Source organism: Eucyclogobius newberryi, unplaced genomic scaffold (assembly GCF_026437365.1).
Source record: "Eucyclogobius newberryi isolate DKJ021-1_F unplaced genomic scaffold, fEucNew1.0.hap1 SCAF_17, whole genome shotgun sequence".
Lineage (NCBI taxonomy): Eukaryota > Metazoa > Chordata > Actinopteri > Gobiiformes > Gobiidae > Eucyclogobius > Eucyclogobius newberryi.
Window position 1 is genome coordinate 20,597,196 of NW_027315801.1, and position 24,798 is coordinate 20,621,993.

Genomic DNA, 24,798 nt, shown 5'->3' on the forward strand with positions numbered 1-24,798 from the left:
TGAACAAAGCTCAACTTTTTTGCGGCAGACGCGGCACAGCAACCAATCAGAGATTACGCTCCAGTGACGTGCTACGCACTACCCGGAAGAAGACCCAAAACAAACAAAAAATCCTCAAGACGCGGCTTGGAGCAAATAATGATATTGACTAAACTCACCTTGGAAGTATCTGCGGGTCCCAGACAAGCCCCGGAGCCGATCGCTTCAGTTTTTGGACTTTGTAAAGTTAATACACCAAAGCCACTTTCTCCACCTGTTCTGCCATCGCTCAGCTACACAGGGAAACAAAACAACCCCTCCACTGCCCATGTGCGCTGGACGCCTCGGACCCGAATCTGCTGGTGAGTTATTTTTTGTCCGACGCGTCTGCCTTCAAATGTACAGGCGTCCAACTCCTGTCTGGACTTCAGACTTTATTCTTCTTCTGTAGCTGCAGTCCCGCAGATTCCTGCCCGTTGCTCAGGCTATATGACATCATTATTCTAATGATTATGTCATATAGCCACGATACTTTGACGTACAACTCTTCTCTGTCTCTTTCTCTGTCTCTTTCTTTCTCTCTTGGACTCTACAACTGCGAGCTGGAATAAAGTCTAAGGACTAAAGTCTGGCGGTAATGTAACAAATGAATACCAAATGCCATAAAACAACAACAACAACAACAACAACAATCTTTCTATCTTTCTCTGTCTTTCTCTCTCTCCTTGATTTCTTTCTTTTCTTTTTTATGGTATAGCGTAAAACCCACTTTGAAGACGTACAACTACAGTAGGTGGCGGTGAATGCACCTTTTCAGTTGGCTGTCAACTGCCGTTAAAAGTAACAACAACAAAAACAATAGAAGACGTACAACAACACTATGGATGGCCACCATACTTGGGCGTCGGGCCTCAAAGTCTAAAGAATGAAGTCTAAAGAGTGAAGTCTAAAGTAAAGTCTAAAGAATGAAGTCTAAAGAATGAAGTCTGAAGAATGAAATCTAGAAGAAGAAGATAAAACACCAAAGGAGTCTAAAGAATAAAGTCTAAGATGTACAAATACAGTAGGCGGCGATAATGTAACACTTGGATGCCAAGCCAACCGGCATAAAACAACAACAACAACAACAACAACAACAACAACGACAACTTGGATGCCAACCGCCATAAAACACCAAAGAAGAAGAAGAAGAAGAAGAAGAAGAAGAAAGCAGATGGCGGTAAACGCACCTTTGCAGTTGGCTGCTAGTCGCCATTAAAAGTAACACAACAACACTGACTCACTTCCACAAAGCTCCGCTAATGGATCGAAACAGGATGAACAGAGGAGTATTGTCAGCCGCCTCTCGCTTCCTCCAGCTCCGAGCCCAGCACCACTCTCACCACCGGCCCGAGGATAAAGCTGTCACGCTTATGCAGCAGGTTCAGAACATGCCAGTGGACTACACAGACAGTCGTCCTGTGCTGATTGCTGTGGGTCTTCTTTTGGCTCCTGATGATTTTGAAGTGGTTTTGGACGCAGATGACCTATCCAAAGCTACCTTTGAGATTGTTGGTTCTGAACCGGTGGCAGAGCTCTGTGCGAAGGCTCAGCATCACTCCACTTCTGTTGAAATAATCAACAAACACCTGGATCGCCTAGAGGACTCTGACCCCACAGAAAGGTTGAGGCTTTGGACAGCTCTAGTGAAGACTTCGAGGAAACTGGAAGAGTGGGATGTGTGCCGAGCGGCGTGCCGGTTCTGCCTGCTTTATGATGACGGAAGATGGAAGCTGTCGAAGGAAAACGGTGAGAAGATGAATGATCCTGAGGCAGAGGATTGTACTTCGAAAAGAACAAGTTTAGTTGAAAATACTGAAGAATGCAACAGAGAATTGCTCCGCATTTTAGCTGAAATCCATTTCATCAATGCTGAGGCTGTTGTTCAGAAACTCCACACAGAAGGACTAAAGCTCAATGGCTACCCTGTAAAGGAGCCACATGTGTCTGAGGATGATACCGATTGGATTGTTTACAGAGATTGGATTATTTCTCTGTCTGCCTATGCCTCCTTGAGTTTCTTGCGTGCCGCCGAGCTCGGAGCAGAGATCTCAGAGTTGTGGATTGTTGCAAACGCTGCCATTTACCTGTGGAATTACAATAAGCACTCACTCTCACAGAGGCGCTACCAGCTCCTCATGCCCACTTTCAGGCCTGTGTTGGAACTTATGCAGAAGATACAGTACACTGAGGATCCTGCTCTGTTTGCGTTGTTGTGTAATGCGGTTGCTCGCGGCCTCCTCCAGTCTGCTGCTGTAGCGGTAGAGACGCCTGTTCCAATTGAGAAAGGCAGAGGCAGAGGAAGGGCTGCCAGTGTGAGTGGGCCTGCAATCGACCCTGCACTGCAGGATGCCCGCAAGTCTCTGGAGCTGTGTGACTTTGCCTTAAAGTTGTCCAGCAGCAGTGTCTCTGAGGGTGTGCCAATCGCAGTGAGGAGCCTTGTAGTGTCCACATGGGTCCAGACCAAGAGACAGTTGCAACAGCAAATTGGTCCTGCCCTGGAGCTGGGAGATGAGAGTTCAAAAGCAGAGGTGTTGGACATGACGCGTGTTCTGGTGGGACTGGAGATGTTTCAGTGCAATAAGAGCCCTGGACAGATGGACTTCACTCTCCCTGTTCTCTCCACATTGGTGAGTCTGGCCTCTGAATGCAGCTGGACCGATGCTGTGGTAGAGCTGCATGTGTGGTGCCAGCTGTCCATCTTCTGCCACAGTGCTGATGACCACAGCCTGGTCCTGAGCTGCTCACAGAGAGCCCTCAGTCTGAAGAAAACTGCAGCTAAGAGCCTCAGCAGTGCACCCTATGCTTTTTACAGTGATTGCGCAGTGAATGAGATGCTGAGCAAAGCAGCCTGTTTGAGAGGTCTGAGTCTGGCACATGAATCTTACAGTGATCTCAGCAAATACAGAGAGGCCCTAGATCTGCTCCTGTCCAGTGTCAAATATGCAGATCAGGCTGGGAGCTGGAATCTGTGCACTGCTGCTGCCAGACATTACTGCAACACTTGTACCCCTTTGGCTGGGACCCCTGGGGAGAGAGCATGGCTCCGGGACCCCCTGGAGATCATCCAGAAAGCTCTTCTGCGCACACACAGCCAACACACGAAAAAGAATAAAAATACATCGGCATCTTCAACAGGCAAATCAGAAACATTTGATGATGGCGTTTCTTTGATGGCTGCCATTTACCATTTGCTTCTTCAGATCCACAATGACAAATCAGACTGGAAAAGTGCTAAACAGCTCCTGGAAAAGGCTCAGATTGACATGCCACGTTGTAAACACAAGCTATCTTTGCTGAAATCTTTAATTTGTGTAAAAGCCCGACTTGGAGACAGCGTGGTGACGGAGATGCGGAAATTGAATGGAGAAGGAGAGCAGTGTTGTTCCATTATGTGGCATCGGGTGGCGCTGTACTCTGTGGACTTAACCAAAAAATTGACCTACTACAGGAGAGCCATCGACACACTCACTAGAGCAGAGTCTCAGTGGCAAAAGGTCAGTCTTCTCCTGGAGCTCTCCGAGTGGATGTTCTTCAACAACTTTCCAAAAACTGATGCACTTCAGATGATCCAGTGTTCCATAGACTTACTCATGCTGCCTCCCACTGAGAATACACAACTGTTGGTTCAAACTGTGCCGGCTATAAAAGAAGTAAAGAGCCTTGATGCTTTAATTCGAGCGCACACTCTCCTTGCTATGATGGCTGGAAGAACCTCTCCAGATCATCATTCAAACCTGCTCCAAGCCTACAATTGTGTCATTCAGATGTGGAATGTTTCTATTACAGAAGCTGGTCACATTTCCAGTATGATGGCAAAGTTTCCGGCCTCAGCGGGAACCGAGACAGGCAAAGAGAAAGACAAGGGGAAAGTCAAGAAACCAAAAGAGAGCTCCCCTGATAAGTCTCAGGTTTCAGGGAAAGACAGAGACAAGGGAAAAGTCAAGAAATCAAAAGAGATCTCCTCTGATGAAGACAAACTAAAGTCCATGGTCTCAGATTTGAGCCTTCCTCTGAGCCTGAGGGACTGGGTGTGTTTCCATTGTCCTGATCAAGCCAGGGAAGTCTTCAGAAACAACAGCAGCCTCAGCTGTCTAAACGAACACTCCATTTCCAAACAATCTCAAAGCCTGTTTTATCTGGACTTGCTTGAACAACAGCTTCAGTCATTGTCTCTCGCTCACCTGACGCTGCCTGTGTTACACTTGGCTGAGGCGATCGCTCATGACCTGTTGGACTGGAAAGCCCTGTCTGAACTTTATAGACTCAAAATTGTGAAGACCTGTTCTGAGCTGAGAGTAGAGACACATTCACCCTATCATGAGAAGCTCCACAGTCTTGTGAGAATAAATGAGCAAGAACTTATTAGGAGCAAGAGAGATGTACTCATTTATCAGGAGAGAAAGAGCCTTGCTCACACTTGCAAACAGAAAGCCCTCCTGGGTGAGCCAGATGCACACTGGAAGGACATTTGTGCTCAGAGTATTTGGCTAGGCAAAGCAGACGCCTGCCTCAGCATGGGGCTGCACCCACAGGCCAAACTCTTCCTGGAGGAAACACATTCAGTGGCAACAGAGTTTGCAGACCACTTAAATGTAGGGCGTAGTCTGGTCCGTTTGGCTTCTCTGGCGTGTGAGCAGAAGAGCTACGCCCAGGCTTTGATCCTGTTGGATGAAGCCCAAGCCTCTGGAGGAGACCAGTATCACTGGTACCAGTTGACCCAGACCAGAGTACTGGCTACAGTGATGCACAGAGACGAGCATGCACATGCCAAGATCAATGACACTGTGAAACAAGGTTGTGAAGCACTCAAGAACATAAAGGAGAAGCAGGTTCACAGAAGCAAAGAGGTGGAATTCTTGATCACATCGCTCAAGATGACAGGAGCTGTTGAGTGCATAGGTTTGGTGGGTGAAGTTGAACCTGGTCGAACACTTTTTCCTGAGGTTGCTCTGAAGCTCAAAAGTGACTGTGATAAACTGAAGGAGTGTGCACAAGACTTCACTCTGCTCCAGCACGGAGATCAGGCAGCAGAGGCCCTTGCACACTGCTCTCATGGACTCAGGTTTCTAGCCCAGCATGCAGCAGACAGAGAGGAGAAACAGCGCCTCCTTCTGGATTCCCTATCACAGATGCAAGCAGCTGTCAGTGAGCTTGCACATGTTGCCCTGAATGTTGAGAGTCTGCTCCCTGCACAGGAGGAGAGCCTTGTTGTTTCTCTGGCCGTGCTGAGGCGGTTGCTGTGGCTCAGGCTTGCACTGTCTGAGCTTTGTCTGCTCATGTTGGAGGAGCACTGCACTGAGCAGAGCTGTCATGCTTTGGTCCAACACAACAAATCCGCAGCTGAGATTATTCTTGAGGACTTCATCCGCAGCACACCTGAACCTCACACCGTCCAAGAGGCCTGGCTGAATGTGGGCACGACCCTCGGGCAGGTGGTACTGGGCCAGCTGGCTGAAGTTAATGCTCACTACCTGAACAGTGCCGAGACCAGAGCATGCAGCTTCTGTCTAATGGGAAATAATCTGAGGGTTCAGGCTACAATGGAAGACCCCATTCATGCGTCTGCCCTCTGGGACCCACACAAGCAGTTAAATAAGCAGAGAACTCAGGATATTTTGGCCGAAGCCAGTAAGTCCCTGACAGAAGCCTCGAGTTTGTGTCTGCAGAATCAGCTGTCCCCGGCGCTCCTGTCTAAAGTCTGCTTGAATATGGTGGAGACTCATGGCCTGTCTGACCCGAGCGTCACGGGGCAGTACCTAGCTCTGCTGCAGAGTTGCCAGTCCATCAGCCTCATGTCCAAAGTCCTGACTGCTGCTTGTAGTGATTCATGGGACTCCTCTCTCTCCTCTCTGCCCCAACAACACACAAACCCATTCCTGTCCTGCAACAAGGGCTCCAGCAGCCTCCTGCAGGCAGCTCAGACCACTGTCTGCTCCAGCTCCAAGGCCTTCACCCATTTGTCCATAAACCCCAGTCACCTGACCTTCCTGTCAGAGCTCCCTCCGAACATGAAGCTGCTCTTGCTACAGCACTCCGAGGACAGGACAGAACTTTATGGGGCTTTTTATGAAGCGAAACCTCAAGAAAATCAAAAAGGGAAGACAACTCAAACTAAAGGCCTGACTTGTACAAAGGTTGCCAAAGTTCCTGTCTGCCCCAAGACTTTACTGACTCTGCTGGATCATGTTCAGAGAGTGGGACAAGAGGCCAGACAAGTCCGACTGAAGGAGACCCACCATCGGTCAGCTGAAGGCTCTTCACAGGAGAGCTCGGCAGCAGAACAAGCATTGGCGCCTCTCTTCAGGGAGCTGCTACAACAAATGGAAGCCTATCTGAATCCACTTCTCTCACAGTTCGACTTCTCCACCTTCAGGCCTGTGGCAGATAAAACGAAGAAGACCAGCTCAGCCATGTTCCCAGCTGAGTCAGGCGAGTCTTTGGTGCTGCTGGCCGATCAGATGCTGCTGCTCTTACCTCTGGAGGCTCTTTCTGTGCTCCAGGAGGAAGGCCTGACATCTGTGTCCCGGGACTTCTCTCTCCAGCTCCTCCATAGGCGCCTGCAAGAGTCAAAAAGTTGTCCAAAAGTTGACAACAGCAAAAAGAACAAAAAGAAGAAGACCAAAGGAGCCAAAACCAAGGAAGATCAAAGCCAGGCCATCAAAGCAAAGTCATTCATCCTGTCCTCAAACACCATTCTGGTCGACTCCAACACCATCAAATATGTGGTGGATCCTTACAATGAGGGTGCCTTTGAAGGCACCAGTTTATCCAGGAGGATGAGGGAGATTTTAGAGACACACAGCCAGCTCTCAGCCCATCTGTGGGAGGGCTTCATGGGCAGCACACACAGGCCCAGCATGGCTGAAATAGAGCAGCTGCTATCTAGATGCAGTGCCTTCATTTTCCTGGGGATGGAGCGATTCATGGGGAACGTAACTCCAACCACAATAGCAGCTCTCAATCTGTCAGAATGCAACATGGCTCTTCTTTTTGACCTGATTCAGAACCAAAAAAGTATTGCACGCCAATCAGACCTCGACAAGGACAAGAGTCCCGGACACTCCGCTCTAGAGACGCCTCTTTACACAGCTCTGCTGCTCAGTGTGGTAGGAGTCGGCTGCATCGCCCTCAACCAGTGGCACAGCAGCTTTCAACACAATACCAAAAACATGGCTGCTGTTCTAGACGGCCTTCTGAAGAATAAGCAGACCTCAGGACAAGTCATCCACTCGCTGACAAAAAAATCAAACCACAGCCCACAATCGCCCAAAGAAAAGACAATTACATCAAATGATCTCAACCATAACCTGACACCTGCCGATTACACCTGTGTTCTCTACGGACTCCCAAACCTAATTGTGGAGTGAGGTTAATTTCAAGGGATTGTCATTTGAAAAAATAAAACACATTTGAAAAAGAAATCATTGAATCTGGTCGTCACAGTGACACAATATTCTACAATGCCTAGAGTTTCAATAGTTTACAATTCTATGGTGAACTTTAAACAGCTGCTGTTTAATGTGTATATGAGGTTAGAATATACTGTTAGACTTTTCATCACGATGTTGCGGTACAGCAAAATAAATGAAGTATCTAACTTACTTACGCTCTGATTGGATATTATTTCAAAAATACATATTTAATTGGTTTTATTACTAATATTTAGTTTGAAGTACTGTAGACCTCAGCTGGTCAAGTTGAGCAGTGGCGAAAGAATAAACTCCATAATCCGTAACCAAGCTCAAAGTTTTATGTATGTCATGTTATTGTTTAGAAGAAGGCTATAAGGCTAAGTTTGTATGCTGATAAAGTGTTGATGAGAGAACTGGAAAATAAAAGTGTCTGTGTGGAATTTACCTCAAATTCAAAATATGCTTAGTTACCATAATTTGTAATGTTTTCTAGTGTCAAAGAAATGCGCTATAGAAAAAATGCATGTCATCTTTTACCATCTCATTTTCTTTTATTAAGTAGTTCCATTTGAAATCCCCCAAAAATTGCTTTGGATCAGACAGAAAAACAAAGGCCATAAAACATGAATTTATTGTCAACATGTTTTGTATTTATTTATTTATTTACTCGTACCACTTTCTAATAACTACACCAAAGACTTAAATCATAATGAACCAATAGTTTATTAAGAATGAGTAACTTCCACTAACTGCTACTTTTTTCCACGCTTTGAACCCGGTGGCCATTATGACGGTGCTTCTAACTTATAGATTTTTGCTGGGAAACGGCCGCCAGGGGGCAATTTAGCAGGAAGCGCAAGCGTTTGACAAACTGTCAAATGGATACATCATGTTTTCTATAGTTTAAGTTTCAAAACGCTGTGTGTTTTATTACAATCAGACTCATATTCACGGGCGAAATTAGTTTAATGAGGAAGTGAAACTAGACGCAGCCGAATACAAAGACACTGGGAGCACGCACACGTGATATACGGGTCTGCAGTCATACTCACTCGATTGTGATTGTTCGAGCTCAGGAGCAGATAAACCAGATGAATCAGATTTGAAGACACAGGTAAATCAGCTCACTCAGCATAATCAAGGACAGAGGGGACAATAGGGACAGTTGTGATGTGTTTGTTAAGCTTCAAAATGCCGGTCCATGTTTATTCCTGACTATGGGCACCAGCAGGAGGCCGGTCCTGAAATTCTCAGAGTGCGAGATGTACTTTGGTGCTAGGCTATGGAGAGACAAGCAAAGCTTCTTTAAAGTCTCTTCTCTGAGCCACAGGAGCCAGTGCAGAGACCTGAGAACAGGACTAATGTGATGGTACTTCCTGGTTCTAGTCAGGACCCGAGCAGCAGTGTTCTGGATGTACTGCAGCTGTTTTACAGCTTGTTTGCAGGCCGTTACAGTAGTCTAATCTACTGGAGACAAATGCATGGATAAGTCTCTCCAAGTCTGGTTTAGATACTTAAAGGAATAATAGAGGATTTTTCGCCGATTTGAGAACTCAAGTAACTGTTTGTCCCTTTTTTTAAAAATGCGCACACTCACCCCCCACCCTCCTCTTCTTTCCAAGAGGATGCCCACCATCAAACCTCGTGGGGAAGCACGCAACAGCTCCGTTGCTACACATGCGTTTGTTTATTAGCACGACGGGACGAATCTCTCGTCCCGCAGATTTCCGTCTCTTCTGAGCAGCTCGAACACAGTCTTTCTCTGTCGTCATTTTTGTACTGTACACTGAAGGAACTCACTAAACACACCGGCATATCAACCATGCATGTACAGCCAGGGAAACGTGCTGCTATGCTGAGAGCAAGGCCGCAGGTGTGCAGTAGCAAGCCACGAGGAAATGAGACTCAGATTGCTCGCCAAAAATCTATCCTCTATTACTCCTTTAGTTAAGAAGTTACTAAACTTTGTTCTTGCTTTATTAAGGCTATTAAAAGTGAAGTTGTTATAAAGTGTTTATTCAATTAAGCTTATGTGATTTAAACTAAATAAAGAAAAGCCAATTGCACTTGGAATGAACCCATTAGCAGATCATTTTGCTTGAAATAAAAGAAAATACAGAATATGTCTCAGTTTTGTCATCAACCATTTGTAGGACTTCTCTGAACCTGGTCTAGTCCTAGTTCAAATCCCACTTCAGTCCCTGCGTCCAGTCCCTGCGTATGTTGCGTAGTGACACATTCCAGTTGTATACAGTCACATAGGAGACAAAAGAGCCGCTCCACTCTGCAGTTCTTGTGTTCAGAACCGCAGCGTCAGCCTCTCTCCTAATAACACTCATCTCATCTTTATGCATGGGATAAAGGGTGTGGTTACTGCACCGACCAGTTCAAGCAAAATGATCTGCTAATGGGTTCATTCCAAGTGCAATTGGCTTTTCTTTATTTAGTTTAAATCACATAAGCTGTAAAGGTTCATCTAGGTTTTGGTGGCATCAGGTGGTGAGATTTGGAACAGCACATCCAACTTCACAATCAACCATAAGAAAAAACAGTTATGGCTGTGAAGACCGACTATTATGTAAATTAAGACAACGCTGTTTTACCTGTTTACAACGACATTAACGTTTCTTGACGGAGAAAACACTCAGCACTGTAATATCCTCAGCAAATATAAAATGCGATGTTGTAATCGATCTTGTGTGTTTAAAATGATTACAACAGACTGCACCACCTTTGTGTACACACATTTGTTCAACTTTGTTCGGAGCAGATCATTCGCACCTCAGCCTTTGCACAAGCAGCGTTCTCCTTTATAACCATCAAACAGTGAAACCAGCTGCCTGACGCTCCGAAGCTGTCTTTTCAAAATACACAATTGACAATAAAATAAAAAAGTGCTCACATGTTGAATTGTATAGCGCTTGTATAGATTTTAATGTTCTTTTCACAAGACAAGAGACAATGAAAACTTTTTAAAGCATTCAATACTATTTGTAATGTTTTACCTTTAGTGCACTACTGCCAGGGACTGCAGATGGGAAGCTGTTTTCTAAATCTGGAGCAAACCATCTTCTCTTTTATAAGATTTACGTGTTTGTAGATTGACCCTGACAAATAAATGATAACCTAAGCTAAACAAGGGGCGTATCGCAACTTGCCATAGTGCATCTACTACCGCATGGACTGGCCACTTATGAATTTTTTATATTTTGCTTAATAAAGGTTCTTAAAACTACGTTGTGTACCATAGCTTTCTAAATTACATCATTCTGTCACGTGCTATAAATGTGATTTGAAAGTAAACAAAAACCTGAAACATTCCACAATATGGCATTAAAACGTCTAAAGTGTTTTCAATGATAAATTAAATGCCTTAAAAAAGCATTCTTACTGTTATCAAGCTCGCCTCTCCACAAATCTGAATTGTAACTTGGCTCGGTGGCATCCTATGCATGTCACCATGGAGATAGATAAGTTTAATGTCATACAGTGGAACATTCAAGGCAACGTAATAACATTACAATCGAAACAGCATTAGCAGAAAAGTTACATATTGTACCTTTAAGAGGACATTCAAGGGTTAGGGTTAGGTTTTGAAAAGGGAAAACTAAATTAATGATTATTTTTACATGCTTTGATAAAAGAAACACAAATCGAGGTATGTTTTAATGGGGACACAATATACATCTGTCAGAAGCGCAAATAAATTAGTTTAGCTTAGCATACTTTTTTACATTTTCTTGTGCATGTGTTTTCTTAGTTCTCTCATCCTTGATATTCTATGATGTTTACTGTAGTGTTGCCCTGGGGTTAAGAGGTGAATAATCTGTTACAGTGTACAAAGGTCAGGGGTCTGTGTGACCTGAGTCTAATCCAGCACTTTACTGTGATCCACTTAGATCTGAAGATGTCTGCATGTACCAGACATGACCTGAAGACTGCACATGAGGGGACGTGGGATTAGGGGGACGTTTCATCACTCTTTACATCCACGGAGAGCGTGCGATCAGATATTTACTGTAGCTTTCTATCTGTCGATCGTTGGAACCGTAACAAGGAAAGTTTACGAAACACAACAGCACAGAAAATGAATGAGCAAACCAAGAAATTATCATATACTGTGGAACATTTAAGGCAAATAAATAAGCAGCAGGTGGCAAACACCAGAAAAGTTACATATTGTACCTTTAAAATGATGTATAAGTGTGGGGGAAGGGTTTTGAGACTGAATAAGGGAAAGCAATTGAATATATGTCTCATCTATGTTGTGCACGTCATACATCCAAGTTAGAGTAAATGGAGTTGACTAAGTTACAAGATAATTTTACTGCACAACATCAAGCAAACTTAACTTAAAGCTTTCTGGAGGTGGCACCTTACTTGCATGATTACATGGACATAGAAGGTTAAACCACTTACTTTGGGTGTTTTTTTTACTGTGGGATATTAAAGCCAAAGGAAAAACATTTCTATGAAGACAATTATGTGGAGGCTCTTCCAGGCCAAGTAAGAGTCCCGCTCACAGTAAGAAAGTAAGATTTTTTCAGTGAAACATACAAAAAAAAATACACATAGGATAAAAAGATATGCGGTGGAACTTTAATATCTTTAACAATAGGCCCATTTCTAGTATGAAATAAGTATCTATAGGTAGATTTCTGTTGTTTAACCCAGCGAGGAAATAGTGCCAATATGAAGCAGTTGCAGATATTAATATTAAGGGCGCGTGACAGGGTAGACAGTCAGTTGTGTGTAAATTGTCATTGCAATTTTGATTAAATATCTCTAATTGATGACATTTTTACTTTTGTTTTAAAGTTTTTCTCCACAAACATTAATAATCTGTCACACGCTCTTTAAATTCAGGGCAAATACTTCTCGTCCATGCCACTGTCCAGCCACAAAATAAAAAAGGTTACAAGAATATGAAGTTCTCCCTATTCATAGAGAAGAACAGACAGTGTGTTGAAATATATGGTAAATGGACATAATAAGACAGGCTGGACTTTTTAAAAGGAAAAACCCTCCACACTGCCTTTGTCAGTGTGTTTGGCGTTCTCATTCTGCAGTAGAATGGTGTTACAGCTGAAGGGAAGGCTCAGGTGTGGAAGTGAAATGTCTTATTAACCGTGAGGTCTGACAGCTCTAATGAAAATACTGACTCAGAGAGATGGAGACGTTAAGAGGGACAGAACAAAACCAGGACAAAACAGAGCGGTGCGGATGATGCAAGCATGAAAAATAGGATTAGTTTTCATCTTAGAGAAGATACCAAGCATGTGTCCTATAAGGGTTTCAGAAAGATGTGATGTGGAGGGAAACATTTTTACGAATACCAATTTAGTAGATTTTTCTTTTTATTTGGTCAAACAATTATTTCTATTGACCTTAAATTTTCCGTCCTTATTCTGTGATTATTTGGCACTTTTACGTCAGATGCCCCTCCGCTTCTGTGACAGGAGTGGACCTTGTGTGTCTCTTTCCCAGGCAGGAACACAAAAAACTGTACTTTGGACACGATTTGAACCAGTGACCCTATGATCTGGAGTCAGTGTCATAACAAAGACATAAATATGCTATTTTTAAAGTATTTAAACGGTTACATAACCACGTATTGTTGTTGTTGTTTTAAATCTAGCTGCATATTGTGTTGGATTAGTATTTTTAAGTTATTTGTCTTGTTTTTATGGCATGCATCTATTCTCCTGCTGTTCAGGAACTTCACATTGCAACACAGGAATTTCTATGTTGTGGGACAAATAAAGGTTCTCTTATCTCTTATTTTGTATTATCTTATCTTAATAACTTAATGAATAAACAAATAATATACATGTACACTTAAAGCCCCACTTCGTAAATAGATAATAAATAAATATACTAAAATAAATCAATTTACTACCAAAATACACTTAATATGTCAAATCCTCCAGCTAAAGTCCTGACCAAGCCAGGCTTTGTTTAAAGAATGGGTCAAATGCAGAGAACACATTTCCATCACGTGACACTAATAAAGTGAACCGTACATTAAATACTGTATGATTGCTCAAAAATACCTTGAATACCCTCTGCATCACTGGGTGGGCTTTCCTTTTCGCAAACCTGACTTGTTACGTGGCACACCATCTGCTCGTCTCTATGAAGAAGCTGTTGCTTTGCCCGGAATGTTCAACTGTGTGATTTTAACTTCTCTGTGGAGACGAGCCAGCAGTGTGCACAAAGTGAGGCTCAAACTTTGGACTGAGGACAAAATCCCAGTGTCGCTTGGCCTCGTCCATGAAGATCCTGTTTGCCATTTTTGAGGATCCCAAGAATTGCTCACCATTCGTGCTTTATTCCTTGCTGGGTTTAACTTTCTGCCATATTTCACACGTTTTACACCGTTAAATGACCATATTGACACTGCGCCTTGTGTTAGAAAAGCGATGAGCTGATCTCCTTTTGAGACAATACTATTACATTGTAGTGTTGATGTGCAGCTTGAGTCGGCTGCCGTCTGCTGTAACTGAGGTCAACTTTAAACAAGCGAGAGTCAAGTGTGGAAGAAAGGGATTAGACTGAGGCGGATTTGGCCCCCGAGTCGAGGAGCAGGCAAGCGTTTTCCCCCTGAAAACACACACAAAATATACAAATGTAATCCACTTTACAAGCAGATTAAAACGCACCAAAACTAAATCTGGGCAGGAAGTGGAGAGGGGCGCGCACAGGAAGTAGCGGGTGGAGGGACAGGTGTGATGTCTGGCGGTGTTCGGCGTTAGGAGCAAAGGATTATGGGATTATCTCCGAGGCTGCTGGTCATGTGAGTGTGCGTGGTGGACACTTCTTTAACGCTGATGGTAATACCTTCCCACGCCTCGCAAATATTTGAGAAGAACGCGTGTTTGGACATCAGAGCTCATTTAGAAGTCTGTTTTTTGAAGAGGACGTGGACGGATTAAGATTCACACACAAGATGGTGGGGAAAACGTCAGGTTGGAGAGGAAACTGAGAAAAGAGGGACCGAGCGAAGCCCAGGTGAGTTTGTGAATCTTGATCCAACATGGCGGGCGACGGAAGGAGCGAAGATTTCGGTTCAAAGAGGTCGTCAACCAAACTGTGGAAAAGAGCACATAATGTAAGCCAGGCAGCCTCTATTCTCACAAACTAGAGCTCAGACTTATGACACTAGAGTCTCTTTAATTTTGGTCCACATTTGCAAACAGCAGAACTAAATACACCATGTAGTAGCATCAGTAGTAGTAGTATTAGTAGAATAGTGGTAATGTTAGGGTTAGAAGTAGTTGAGAAGTTAAGGTCACCAAATCAGAATCAGAAAAGGTTTATTGCCATTGTCAATGAACAGAATTCACAATAAAAACAACGAACAATGATGAAACAACCTATAGAAAGTAAAAAAGAGAAACAATTAAAATCTGATTTAGGATAAATATAAAGATAGGTAATAAGATAAATAATACAAATGAAAATAGGCTTACTATGTACACAAATTAATAGTGATATAGCAATTCTCCAAACTAGAACTCTGTGTAACTGTGCAAAATACCCGACAAAAGCGTGTGCATTTTCTAAAGAACGCTTCTTTTCAATCATCCATAACTCTTGCATCTGGTTCGTGTGACGACTGAAATGTCACGCTCATTGTTATGTCTGTGTTACTCCTCTTTGGATCGAAACAATTTGCCTCTCAGTCACAGCACACTCTGTCTCCGTTTAGACTGTCAGCGAGTGAGAAAAAGTACCAGGTCGTTCCTCAGAAAACAAACCGAAAACATGGAGTGGAAATAAAAACAGATCTTAAGGCGACCGAGGAGCGCTGTCAATCTCCACAGGCCGTCAAGAGAGATATGGAAAATGTATTTTTGTCTGATCAAAACAGAAGCAATTCTCCAGACGCCCAGGCGGAGAAGGAAAGTACACATTTATGACATGTGCTGCAGGATGTAGTCTGCGGAGGTTGATTTGAGAAACTGAAGGCGTGGCTCAGGTGTTAGAGCCTAAATCACGGCTGTCATCAGTGTGTCCTGATCTGGACTGTGTTGTGATTGGAAGTGTCTGATTGGCGGTTCTCTGAGAGTGGAAGTAGTGCTGCAGTTTAGTTTATTAAGTAAAAGTACAGCCACGGGAGCAAAAAACAAAGAAACAAGGACTCAAGTAAAATAATAAGTAGCACATAAAATATCTATTTAAATAAAAGTACTTTACAGGGTATATACAAAGAGCCTAAAGTCAAATTGAATACATTTCCAAAATAAATTAAGACATTATTGCCACTTTAACATTAAATTCAACATTCAACACAAGCAATGTTTGGTTAAAAGGTATGTAAAGAAAAATATAAAGAAATTAAAGAAGAACTAAATGCATGTAGGATATCAAACAAATACTTTGAACACTTAGATACTTTTTTGACCAGAGGTGTGAAATAAATCTAATAGAAAACAAGTTCTGTATGGAAGATATCATTTGTTTTTGCAATTAAAGACATTACACTAAAAATAAATATGCAAAACAGAACAGAACAGAACACAGGCAAAAGTATCACGAGACATCCATTTAGATTAAATTAGATCACGGTACACATTGTGTCGTATTTAGTACAAAGTTTGTACATGCTTCATTTTCAAATTGAGTCAGAATGTTTTTCTTGATATTAATGTTAGTCCAATCCTTGATCTTTGATTCTGTGTCATTTTTTATGTCCTTTTTCACTGCGGCCAGACGTATGTTCCAGAGGTCTCCATTAATTGTGCCCATTGCAGGGGTTTTTAAGACTTTTCACGGGCTTTAATTTCAGAGTTAAGCGTACAAGTATTCCACACCAGTTTGGAGAATTGTTAAGGCGTTAAATGTGGTGAATTTGAACAAGAATTGTGCTTGTTTGTGGTCAACAGTAGAAATTCGAATCAATTTCTTAATTTGAATTTTATACAAGCCAGCACTTGAACTCAAAACATTTAGGCAGAAGTGAAATGAGTAAAGTAAGGCACATATAACTTAACATTTGAGCGTAGATCTTTTAGAGGGTTTTCAATATTGTAAAGAGCAATACAAATATAAGGTAGTATTATTTATTCACTAAAAGGCAAACTACACACATAGAGGTCCCAGAGGCGAACCAGGTACTTTATACTGAGTATTAAAGTGGTGAGCTATCCTAAATAAGAGTATTATCTGTGATTTAAATCCTGTGTAAAACCACTCTGCAGATTACATGTTATAAATGAAAGTAGAGGTGAAATCTGTGGATGAGGGAAGCAGGAGAAAACACTTCAGGATCTAATCAGGAAGAGAGAGATTAGGCCCAAAGCAACGTCACCTGCACACAGCAGGAGCAGGAGCAGGAGAGCAGGAGCAGGAGCAGGAGCAGGAGCAGGAGCAGGAGCAGGAGCAGGAGCAGGAGCAGGAGCAGAGCAGGAGCAGGAGCAGAGCAGGAGCAGGAGCAGAGCAGGAGCAGGAGCAGGAGAGCAGGAGCAGGAGCAGAGCAGGAGCAGGAGCAGAGCAGGAGCAGGAGCAGGAGCAGAGCAGGAGCAGGAGCAGGAGCAGGAGAAGAGCGGGAGCAGGAGCAGGAGCAGAGCAGAGCAGGAGCAGGAGCAGAGCAGGAGCAGGAGCAGAGCAGGAGCAGGAGCAGGAGAGCAGGAGCAGGAGCAGGAGCAGAGCAGGAGCAGGAGCAGAGCAGGAGCAGGAGCAGGAGAGCAGGAGCAGGAGCAGGAGCAGAGCAGGAGCAGGAGCAGAGCAGGAGCAGGAGCAGAGCAGGAGCAGGAGCAGGAGCAGGAGAAGAGCGGGAGCAGGAGCAGGAGCAGAGCAGAGCAGGAGCAGGAGCAGAGCAGGAGCAGGAGCAGAGCAGGAGCAGGAGCAGGAGAGCAGGAGCAGGAGCAGGAGCAGGAGAGCAGGAGCAGGAGCAGGAGCAGGAGCAGAGCAGGAGCAGGAGCAGGAGAAGAGCGGGAGCAGGAGCAGGAGCAGAGCAGAGCAGGAGCAGGAGCAGAGCAGGAGCAGGAGCAGGAGCAGAGCAGGAGCAGGAGAGCAGGAGCAGGAGCGGGAGCAGGAGAGCAGGAGCAGGAGCAGGAGCAGGAGCAGGAGCAGGAGCAGGAGCAGAGCAGGAGCAGGAGCAGAGCAGGAGCAGGAGCAGAGCAGGAGCAGGAGCAGGAGAGCAGGAGCAGGAGCAGGAGCAGGAGCAGAGCAGGAGCAGGAGCAGAGCAGGAGCAGGAGCAGGAGCAGAGCAGGAGCAGGAGCAGGAGCAGGAGAAGAGCGGGAGCAGGAGCAGGAGCAGGAGCAGGAGCAGAGCAGGAGCAGAACAAGAGCAGGAGCAGGAAAGAACAGGAGCAGGAAAGAGTAGGAGCAGAAGCAGGAGCTTTAGAAGGAGCAGAGAAGGAGCAGAGAAGGAGCAGAGAAGGAGCGGAGTAGGAGGCAGATGGCTGTCACGGCCCAAAGCTGCTGTTTCACTAGAACCAATATAATGACATGACATCACTGCTAGTGACATAGATTAAAGATCAGGTTTAATGCAACACTGTGGAAGGCAAACTAAAACTGCTGAAATGATAAAAAGATTTAATCAAATGTGAAACTCAAACACAGAAGGTTAATTTAGTTTCATTCACAGACAATAACACTGAGATGTGTTGTTTCTACAGTTTGAATGTTGCTGTGGAGATAATGTACTCAGAATACTTGCAGAGCACTCGTGCTCTCCAGACCTGACCGCTGCATCGTAAGAATCCAGCTCTGACCATTTGCTGCATGTCCTTCTACAGTCTCATCCCCATTTCACACTATATCCTGTCTGATAAAGGCGATGGGCTAAAAAGTCCTTAAAAAAGAATACTATTTTTGGATAATTGTATTCTGTAACTTTCTTTTAATGCTATTCAGAAGGGAAAAATCAGTGGTACGTTGTGGTATTTGATCATAAAATCAAGGCTTTAAAATAGGCTTTATATTTCACTTTTTCTCAGTCATTAGTGAGAAAAAGTGTTTTCTTTTTCTCTCTTACTCTTGTGTGTGCAAATTTTCCTTCTCTAATTTGTAGTAAAGGTTCTCTTATGAATAAATGCATAATGTTGTGTTTTCAGACTATAAAATAATGCAAATCTATGTGACAATATTCTAAATATGCAGGATACAGTACCCTGATTGGACAAAATAACACAACAGAAAGGCAATAGCTAGAACGTCGCATTCCTGATTCAATCACAGGCAGTAGGAGATCTCTTCGGGCAGCGTTACTGTATATCCTCCTTGTGTAACTGTGGCAGAGTGGTTATCCTGTCAGATTAAGACAGTTGCTGTGGACTCCAGATGTCTTTGAGGGTGTGATTATCCCGTGTCTTTGCAGGGACGTGATTATAACTACAGGAAGTAAACGTTATTTACAAGATGCAGCTGAGCCAGTAAAGCTAAAATACTTGCTTAAAAAAGTCTTTACATACTTTTTACAGAGTTCATTCCAAAGTCGGGGTGCGAGTTTTAAAACAAGTTCGAGGGCCCATCAGCAAATTCTGCCCAGAGGATCCGAGGCTCTTGGACGAGTAATAGAGTTTGATCAGGTCAGTTATTCACACGGGTTCCAGCTTCTGCAGCGCTCCAAAGGTCAACACCAAGATTTTGAAGTACACACGATACATAACAGGGAGATAGTGATTTTTTAAAGAGTAGTAGTGATGTGGGCTCTCCAGTTTGTACGGGTCAGGAGCCTTGCAGAGGAATCCTGGACGTTCTGCAGATGTAGCTCTTGAAGGTGAAGAGGTCGTTGCCGTGATCAAGCCGCGAGGAGACGAAAGCGTGGATAATCACCTCGAGTTCCTTTTTAGATAGCATAGATCTAAGCTTCGAGATGTTGCGCTTTGCTGTACCGCGGTTTGAGGCCTAAAGGTTGAAAGGTCGGGGGCTTTGTTAGAACGAGACACAACGCCCCCGAACGGCGAGGCGCGTGTCGTGATGTCCGTGCGAGGTCAGCGGATGATCCTGGAGGTGGGCTCAGACCTGTGACTGTAAACACAGACCAGATTTACACAGATTATACTCCTCACCCTCTCACCCCGGGATTACAATTACAGATCAAATACGCTCTGAAAGAGAAATGCGATGACTTCCCACTCCCCAGACGCTTCATGTATGCACTCGTTCTACACACAACAAGAATGGATGAAGTACAATGCACAATGTGGGTTTTTGGCTCATATCACACACTGTTAATCGACTACACGCATTACGAAATCATGGAATTCAACCATAAACCAAACCAAAAACAAAAATGCACTGAACTGTATTTGATGAAATTATATGTTAGCAATACAATGAAGTAAAATATTACTAATAATACCTTCTCACCTGAGGCCTTTAGACAATCTGCCGGGAAGTCCAGAATGATGTCTCTGTATTTTTACACAGATCGATATCAGTCTGGTTCTTGGTTTCATATCCCCAAGTTCAGATGATAAATAAAACGGCTACATAAATAAGGCGGCGTTACATTCTTCTCAGTTGAATTCACTCCTCGGATTCATTAAAACATAACTTTTTGCTTGTTAAGATTGCGCATAATGTTTGTTGACGCCGCTTTAAATACACAAAACTCAAGAGATTTTTTTTCAGTAAGCAAAGCGTCCAATTATTCCCACTACGGCTGTGTTCTCTCCTGACACGTCGCCTCGTCCGCCTGTTTTTGTCTTGTTCTAAATGCTGGAGTTTTGTGCCGACAGGATGTATTATTTTCTCACACGCTTCTCCCCGCGCCTGTCAGAACGGGCCCCAAACTGTCCGGCGATGCTTGTTACCGCGCCGGCATAAGTCTGACTGTAACAAGGCCATTAACGAAGGGAGAAATGGCCACGGGAAGCAAAGAGGGACAAATCACAAGAACAAGTGCCACAAACGACAGACAGAGCGACAGAGGAGGAGTGGGATCTGCATGAGAATGTGACTAATATTGTAACAAGCAGAGAGCAAATGTATTGTTATTGTGTGCGGTTGTGGTGTTGAGTTTGTCAGATTCTCAGGCTTCCGTCTCCCCAGACACTTCTCTCTGATGCGTGATTTTGGTAGAAACGGGCCTCTACATTTGTCGAGAGGTGGTGTAGCAGGCGTTTGGGAACCAATAGCTCGGCGATTGAAGTGCATTATTCTTGTTGTGTCCTTGCTTAAAGATGCACTGCGTAACTTTTCTGTCTTGTCTCTAATTATCTTCGGTTACAAGCAAAGTTAAGAGAGTTAGATCTGGTCCATGGACGGAACTGGTCAGCGGGACTTGAGCCTTCTGATCTGAGCTTGGATTGTGGTCAGGAGTGTCTGGGGAAAGTCGGGTTAAACATGAAGCTGCGATAACGCTTTCACGTAAAACACACCAAAATTGAGATGAACTAAACTGGAATTGACCCTGGCCTGGACTATGACTAAACAAGGACTTGAACAGGACCAAGTCAAGGAGTAAACCTGGACCAAACCAGCCAATCAGTCAATGACCTTTTTGTATGGCACAATTCATGCACAAGGTAGATGGCGAGTGCTTTTCAAAACCACAAAAATGCATTCAAAACAGCAGGAGGCCGGTCCATGTTTAGTCCTGACTCTGGCACCAGCAGGAGGCCGGTCCATGTTTAGTCCTGACTCTGGCACCAGCAGGAGGCCGGTCCATGTTTAGTCCTGACTCTGGCACCAGCAGGAGGCCGGTCCATGTTTAGTCCTGACTCTGGCACCAGCAGGAGGCCGGTCCATGTTTAGTCCTGACTCTGGCACCAGCAGGAGGCCGGTCCATGCTTAGTCCTGACTCTGGCACCAGCAGGAGGCCGGTTCATGTTTAGTCCTGACTCTGGCACCAGCAGGAGGCCAGCCCATGTTTAGTCCTGACTCTGGCACCAGCAGGAGGCCGGCCCATGTTTAGTCCTGACTCTAGCACCAGCAGGAGGCCGGTCCATGTTTAGTCCTGACTCTGGCACCAGCTGGAAGCCGGTCCATGTTTAGTCCTGACTCTGGCACCAGCAGGAGGCCGGTCCATGTTTAGTCCTGACTCTGGCACCAGCAGGAGGCCGGTCCATGTTTAGTCCTGACTCTAGCACCAGCAGGAGGCCGGTCCATGTTTAGTCCTGACTCTAGCACCAGCAGGAGGCCGGTCCATGTTTAGTCCTGACTCTGGCACCAGCAGGAGGCCGGTCCATGTTTAGTCCCGACTCTGGCACCAGCAGGAGGCCGGCCCATGTTTAGTCCTAACTCTAGCACCAGCAGGAGGCCGGTCCATGTTTAGTCCTGACTCTGGCACCAGCAGGAAGCCGGTCCATGTTTAGTCCTGACTCTGGCACCAGCAGGAGGCCGGTCCATGTTTAGTCCTGACTCTGGCACCAGCAGGAGGCCGGTCCATGTTTAGTCCTGACTCTAGCACCAGCAGGAGGCCGGTCCATGTTTAGTCCTGACTCTAGCACCAGCAGGAGGCCGGTCCATGTTTAGTCCTGACTCTGGCACCAGCAGGAGGCCGGTCCATGTTTAGTCCTGACTCTGGCACCAGCAGGAGGCCGGTCCATGTTTAGTCCTGACTCTGGCACCAGCAGGAGGCCGGTCCCTGAGCTCCTCAGAGCAAACTCGATACATGAAACGCTCACATGGCCTTGGAATCTAACCCAAGACTTATCTCAACTTTCAAGCTAACACCACCGTGCTAAGATTCACCATAATTCTTGGGAAATCCCTCTCTAATCCCTCAGTCATCCATGAGTGACCACACTAGAAAAGCTTTCAATGGTCGTCTGGACATTTGAAATTGGCACGTTTCGGCATTTTCAATCTGAAGCTGCTGAAGTGCTGTTTTGAGGAGCTGAAATGTTTACTGCCTTAAATGGAGGTGGGCTGGATTAGAACTGCCCGAGGGGAGTTTCTTTACCCTGAAACTTGGCCTCGATCTCTGTTTTGACCAAGGTGTGAGGAGGACTCAAAAACACTATCCATATGACCTTATGACCTTATGACCTTTGAAACCTTTTCTACCAAGGTTCAGCATGTTTTCCTGAGTCAGTAGGGAACAGGTGTAGAGAACCCTATTAGAACTTCCCTGAGTTAAACAAAACTTCAACTAGTGCGCACTCCGAACTATAAATAGAAGTCTTTGCAGAGTAGCAGGCTGTTCTTGTAACAACGAGACGCAGCGGGCATTTCCCCCAAAACATTAATCTTTCTGTTCGGATTCTGTGGTCTAGTGTTGACACATATCTGCTCATTAAAAGTGTTATTCTTTTTCAACCTGCCATTCTCCCCGCACCATTTACATCCCCTGTTCTCATTATCTGCATGGAGGCGTGGACATAAACATTCAGTGAGAGGAACCTCTTGGATTCACTTGTGACTGAGCGACTGACACAGCTCAAACGGCAGCTCTGCCTCCATTTGGTTCCATTAGAAAAAGCCTTTGTCACCTGCCAAACCCAAACACTCACCAAAACTGAAAATATGCAGTGTGTTCACAAAATCTGCTGGGAAATATCTCTCTGGGAGTTTTTAAATTCAATTATTTTTCACAACAGCCTGTAAAGATGTTCACACACTGTCAGCGCTAAATTGGACTCTCAGGAATTGAAGTGATTCATTTCAGCAAAATGTTATTTTTTATTATTTTCTTCTGCAGTGGTGTATTCTATTTTAACAACGAATGCTGTTCCTGCCTTTACTACGCCGCACACCTACCACGTCGCATCAGTGGCTTTGCGAGGAATTATTTATTTTTGACCAAATATTTTTTCACAGTCAGTTTAAGGTTGTTGGAGTTAGGATTATTAGGAGATGGTTGTGTTTACGTTTTTTTGAGACAGGTTTGCCTACCGGGTCTCAGCAGAACTGAGTAAAAGGGAAAAAATATGTTACTTTTACTTCAATTTGGAAAAACGCAAAAGGAGATAACACATGGAGGCAAAGAAAATATAAGTTAGTGATAAATTGCTGTGGTGCTTGGACTTAGATTAGGGTTGCATTTTGGGGGGGTTTGAACTAGAATAAAATTTAATTTTTTTAGCTTTTTCTGGACTGTTTCACAATAACGAAGACCACCAATGAAGACTGAAATACAGCATGTTAAATACTTTAGGCTTCTTTTTATAGAAGTCACTTACACATTTTGACTGACTAAGGTTGCATTTTTGTGTGTTTGCTCCTGAGGTTTGGAAAATAAGTTGTTTTTTTGTATAAGGTTTGTTTTTCCCGATTTGTCTCACAATAATTACCCAAATAAAGGCTGAAACACAACATATTAATTACTGTTAATGTTTTAAAGCCATTATTAATGTAAAATATGCTGTTAAAAAATGCACACTATCACTTGTTCTGGGGAGAGACACAACATTTAACTGTTGCTTATTTCATCGGTTATCTTATTTTTGTGGTGCTTTGGGCTTTTTTCCAAAGGCTTGGTCTCTTGTTGCTCTTTGAACATCTGGCAAACCTGAAGGTAAAGCTTGTGCAGAAGGGAAGCAGTCTTCTACTACAAACTTTACATTCAGAGCTCCAGTACTACTACTACCACCAATACTACTACTATATTTTAAATGTCTTACGCTTAACACAATAATAGTATTTACTGGTGAAATCAAACCACCAATCTTTGGATCAGTGTATGTATGTTTATATATGTATATGTATGTATATATATATGTATGTATGCTAAAATGTATGGTTTGCATTGCAGGAAGATGATCAGCTGTGAGGGCTGAGGAGCCAAAAGCTGCTCCAATGGCGTTGGCCGGGACCAGGTCACAACCAGGACCAGGATTGCCCCCAGAGACAATACCATGGCTACAGCACGAAAAAGGACCCGAAAAAGAAAGACTTCCAAAAGAATCAAGATTAATCTCAGGACAACTTGTTGAGTCAAAAATATATGGATCAATATTAAAAACATATCCGAAACATGTCGAGCAACGGTGTCTGGAATCAAAACAAGAAATAGGAAAAACAAAAGAACCCAATATAAATGTAAGACAAGGGTCGGGATTGGAACGGGCACAAAGCCCCAGAATCCATGGACAACAAAAACATGGAGTTAAAGTTTATAAAAAACTAAAATCAAAACCAAGACAAAGACCTTTACCATCCAACGACAAAACATTAAGATTATTACTTGATCCTCAAATACCATCTTATTCCTGTCAAAAACCAAGGATAACGACACAAGAAAATGTAGAGTCTGAAGATGGGTCCAAACAAAACTCAGAATTTAAATTAGCTAGAAGTCAAGAAGAACAAGTAGATCATAAATTCGTTGTAAATCCAGAAGTACAACTCAGTTCAACGCTTGAACAAGAACTAGAACTAGAACTAGAACAACCAACAGTTCCAGAACCAGGACTAAAATCTAGAACTCTTCAACCTCCCCCGTTATCTAGATCGTGTTTATGTT

The 24,798-nt window shown here is 44.0% G+C and overlaps 1 protein-coding gene and 1 long non-coding RNA gene across 2 annotated transcripts; both read left to right on the forward strand.

Moving 5' to 3' along the window:
* The first annotated feature begins 1,263 nt into the window (after positions 1–1,263).
* On the forward strand, positions 1,264–7,404 carry LOC140363584 (cilia- and flagella-associated protein 46-like). Its single transcript, XM_072450219.1, has one exon. It carries the CDS (start codon positions 1,281–1,283, stop codon positions 7,386–7,388), a length of 6,108 nt encoding a protein of 2,035 aa, XP_072306320.1. The 5' UTR covers positions 1,264–1,280; the 3' UTR covers positions 7,389–7,404.
* Positions 7,405–14,299: 6,895 nt separating this feature from the next.
* Positions 14,300–24,214, forward strand: LOC140363049 (uncharacterized). The gene is made up of 2 exons (XR_011927132.1): positions 14,300–14,444; positions 24,088–24,214. It is a non-coding gene; the product is annotated as an uncharacterized lncRNA (long non-coding RNA).
* The last annotated feature ends 584 nt before the right edge of the window (positions 24,215–24,798 follow it).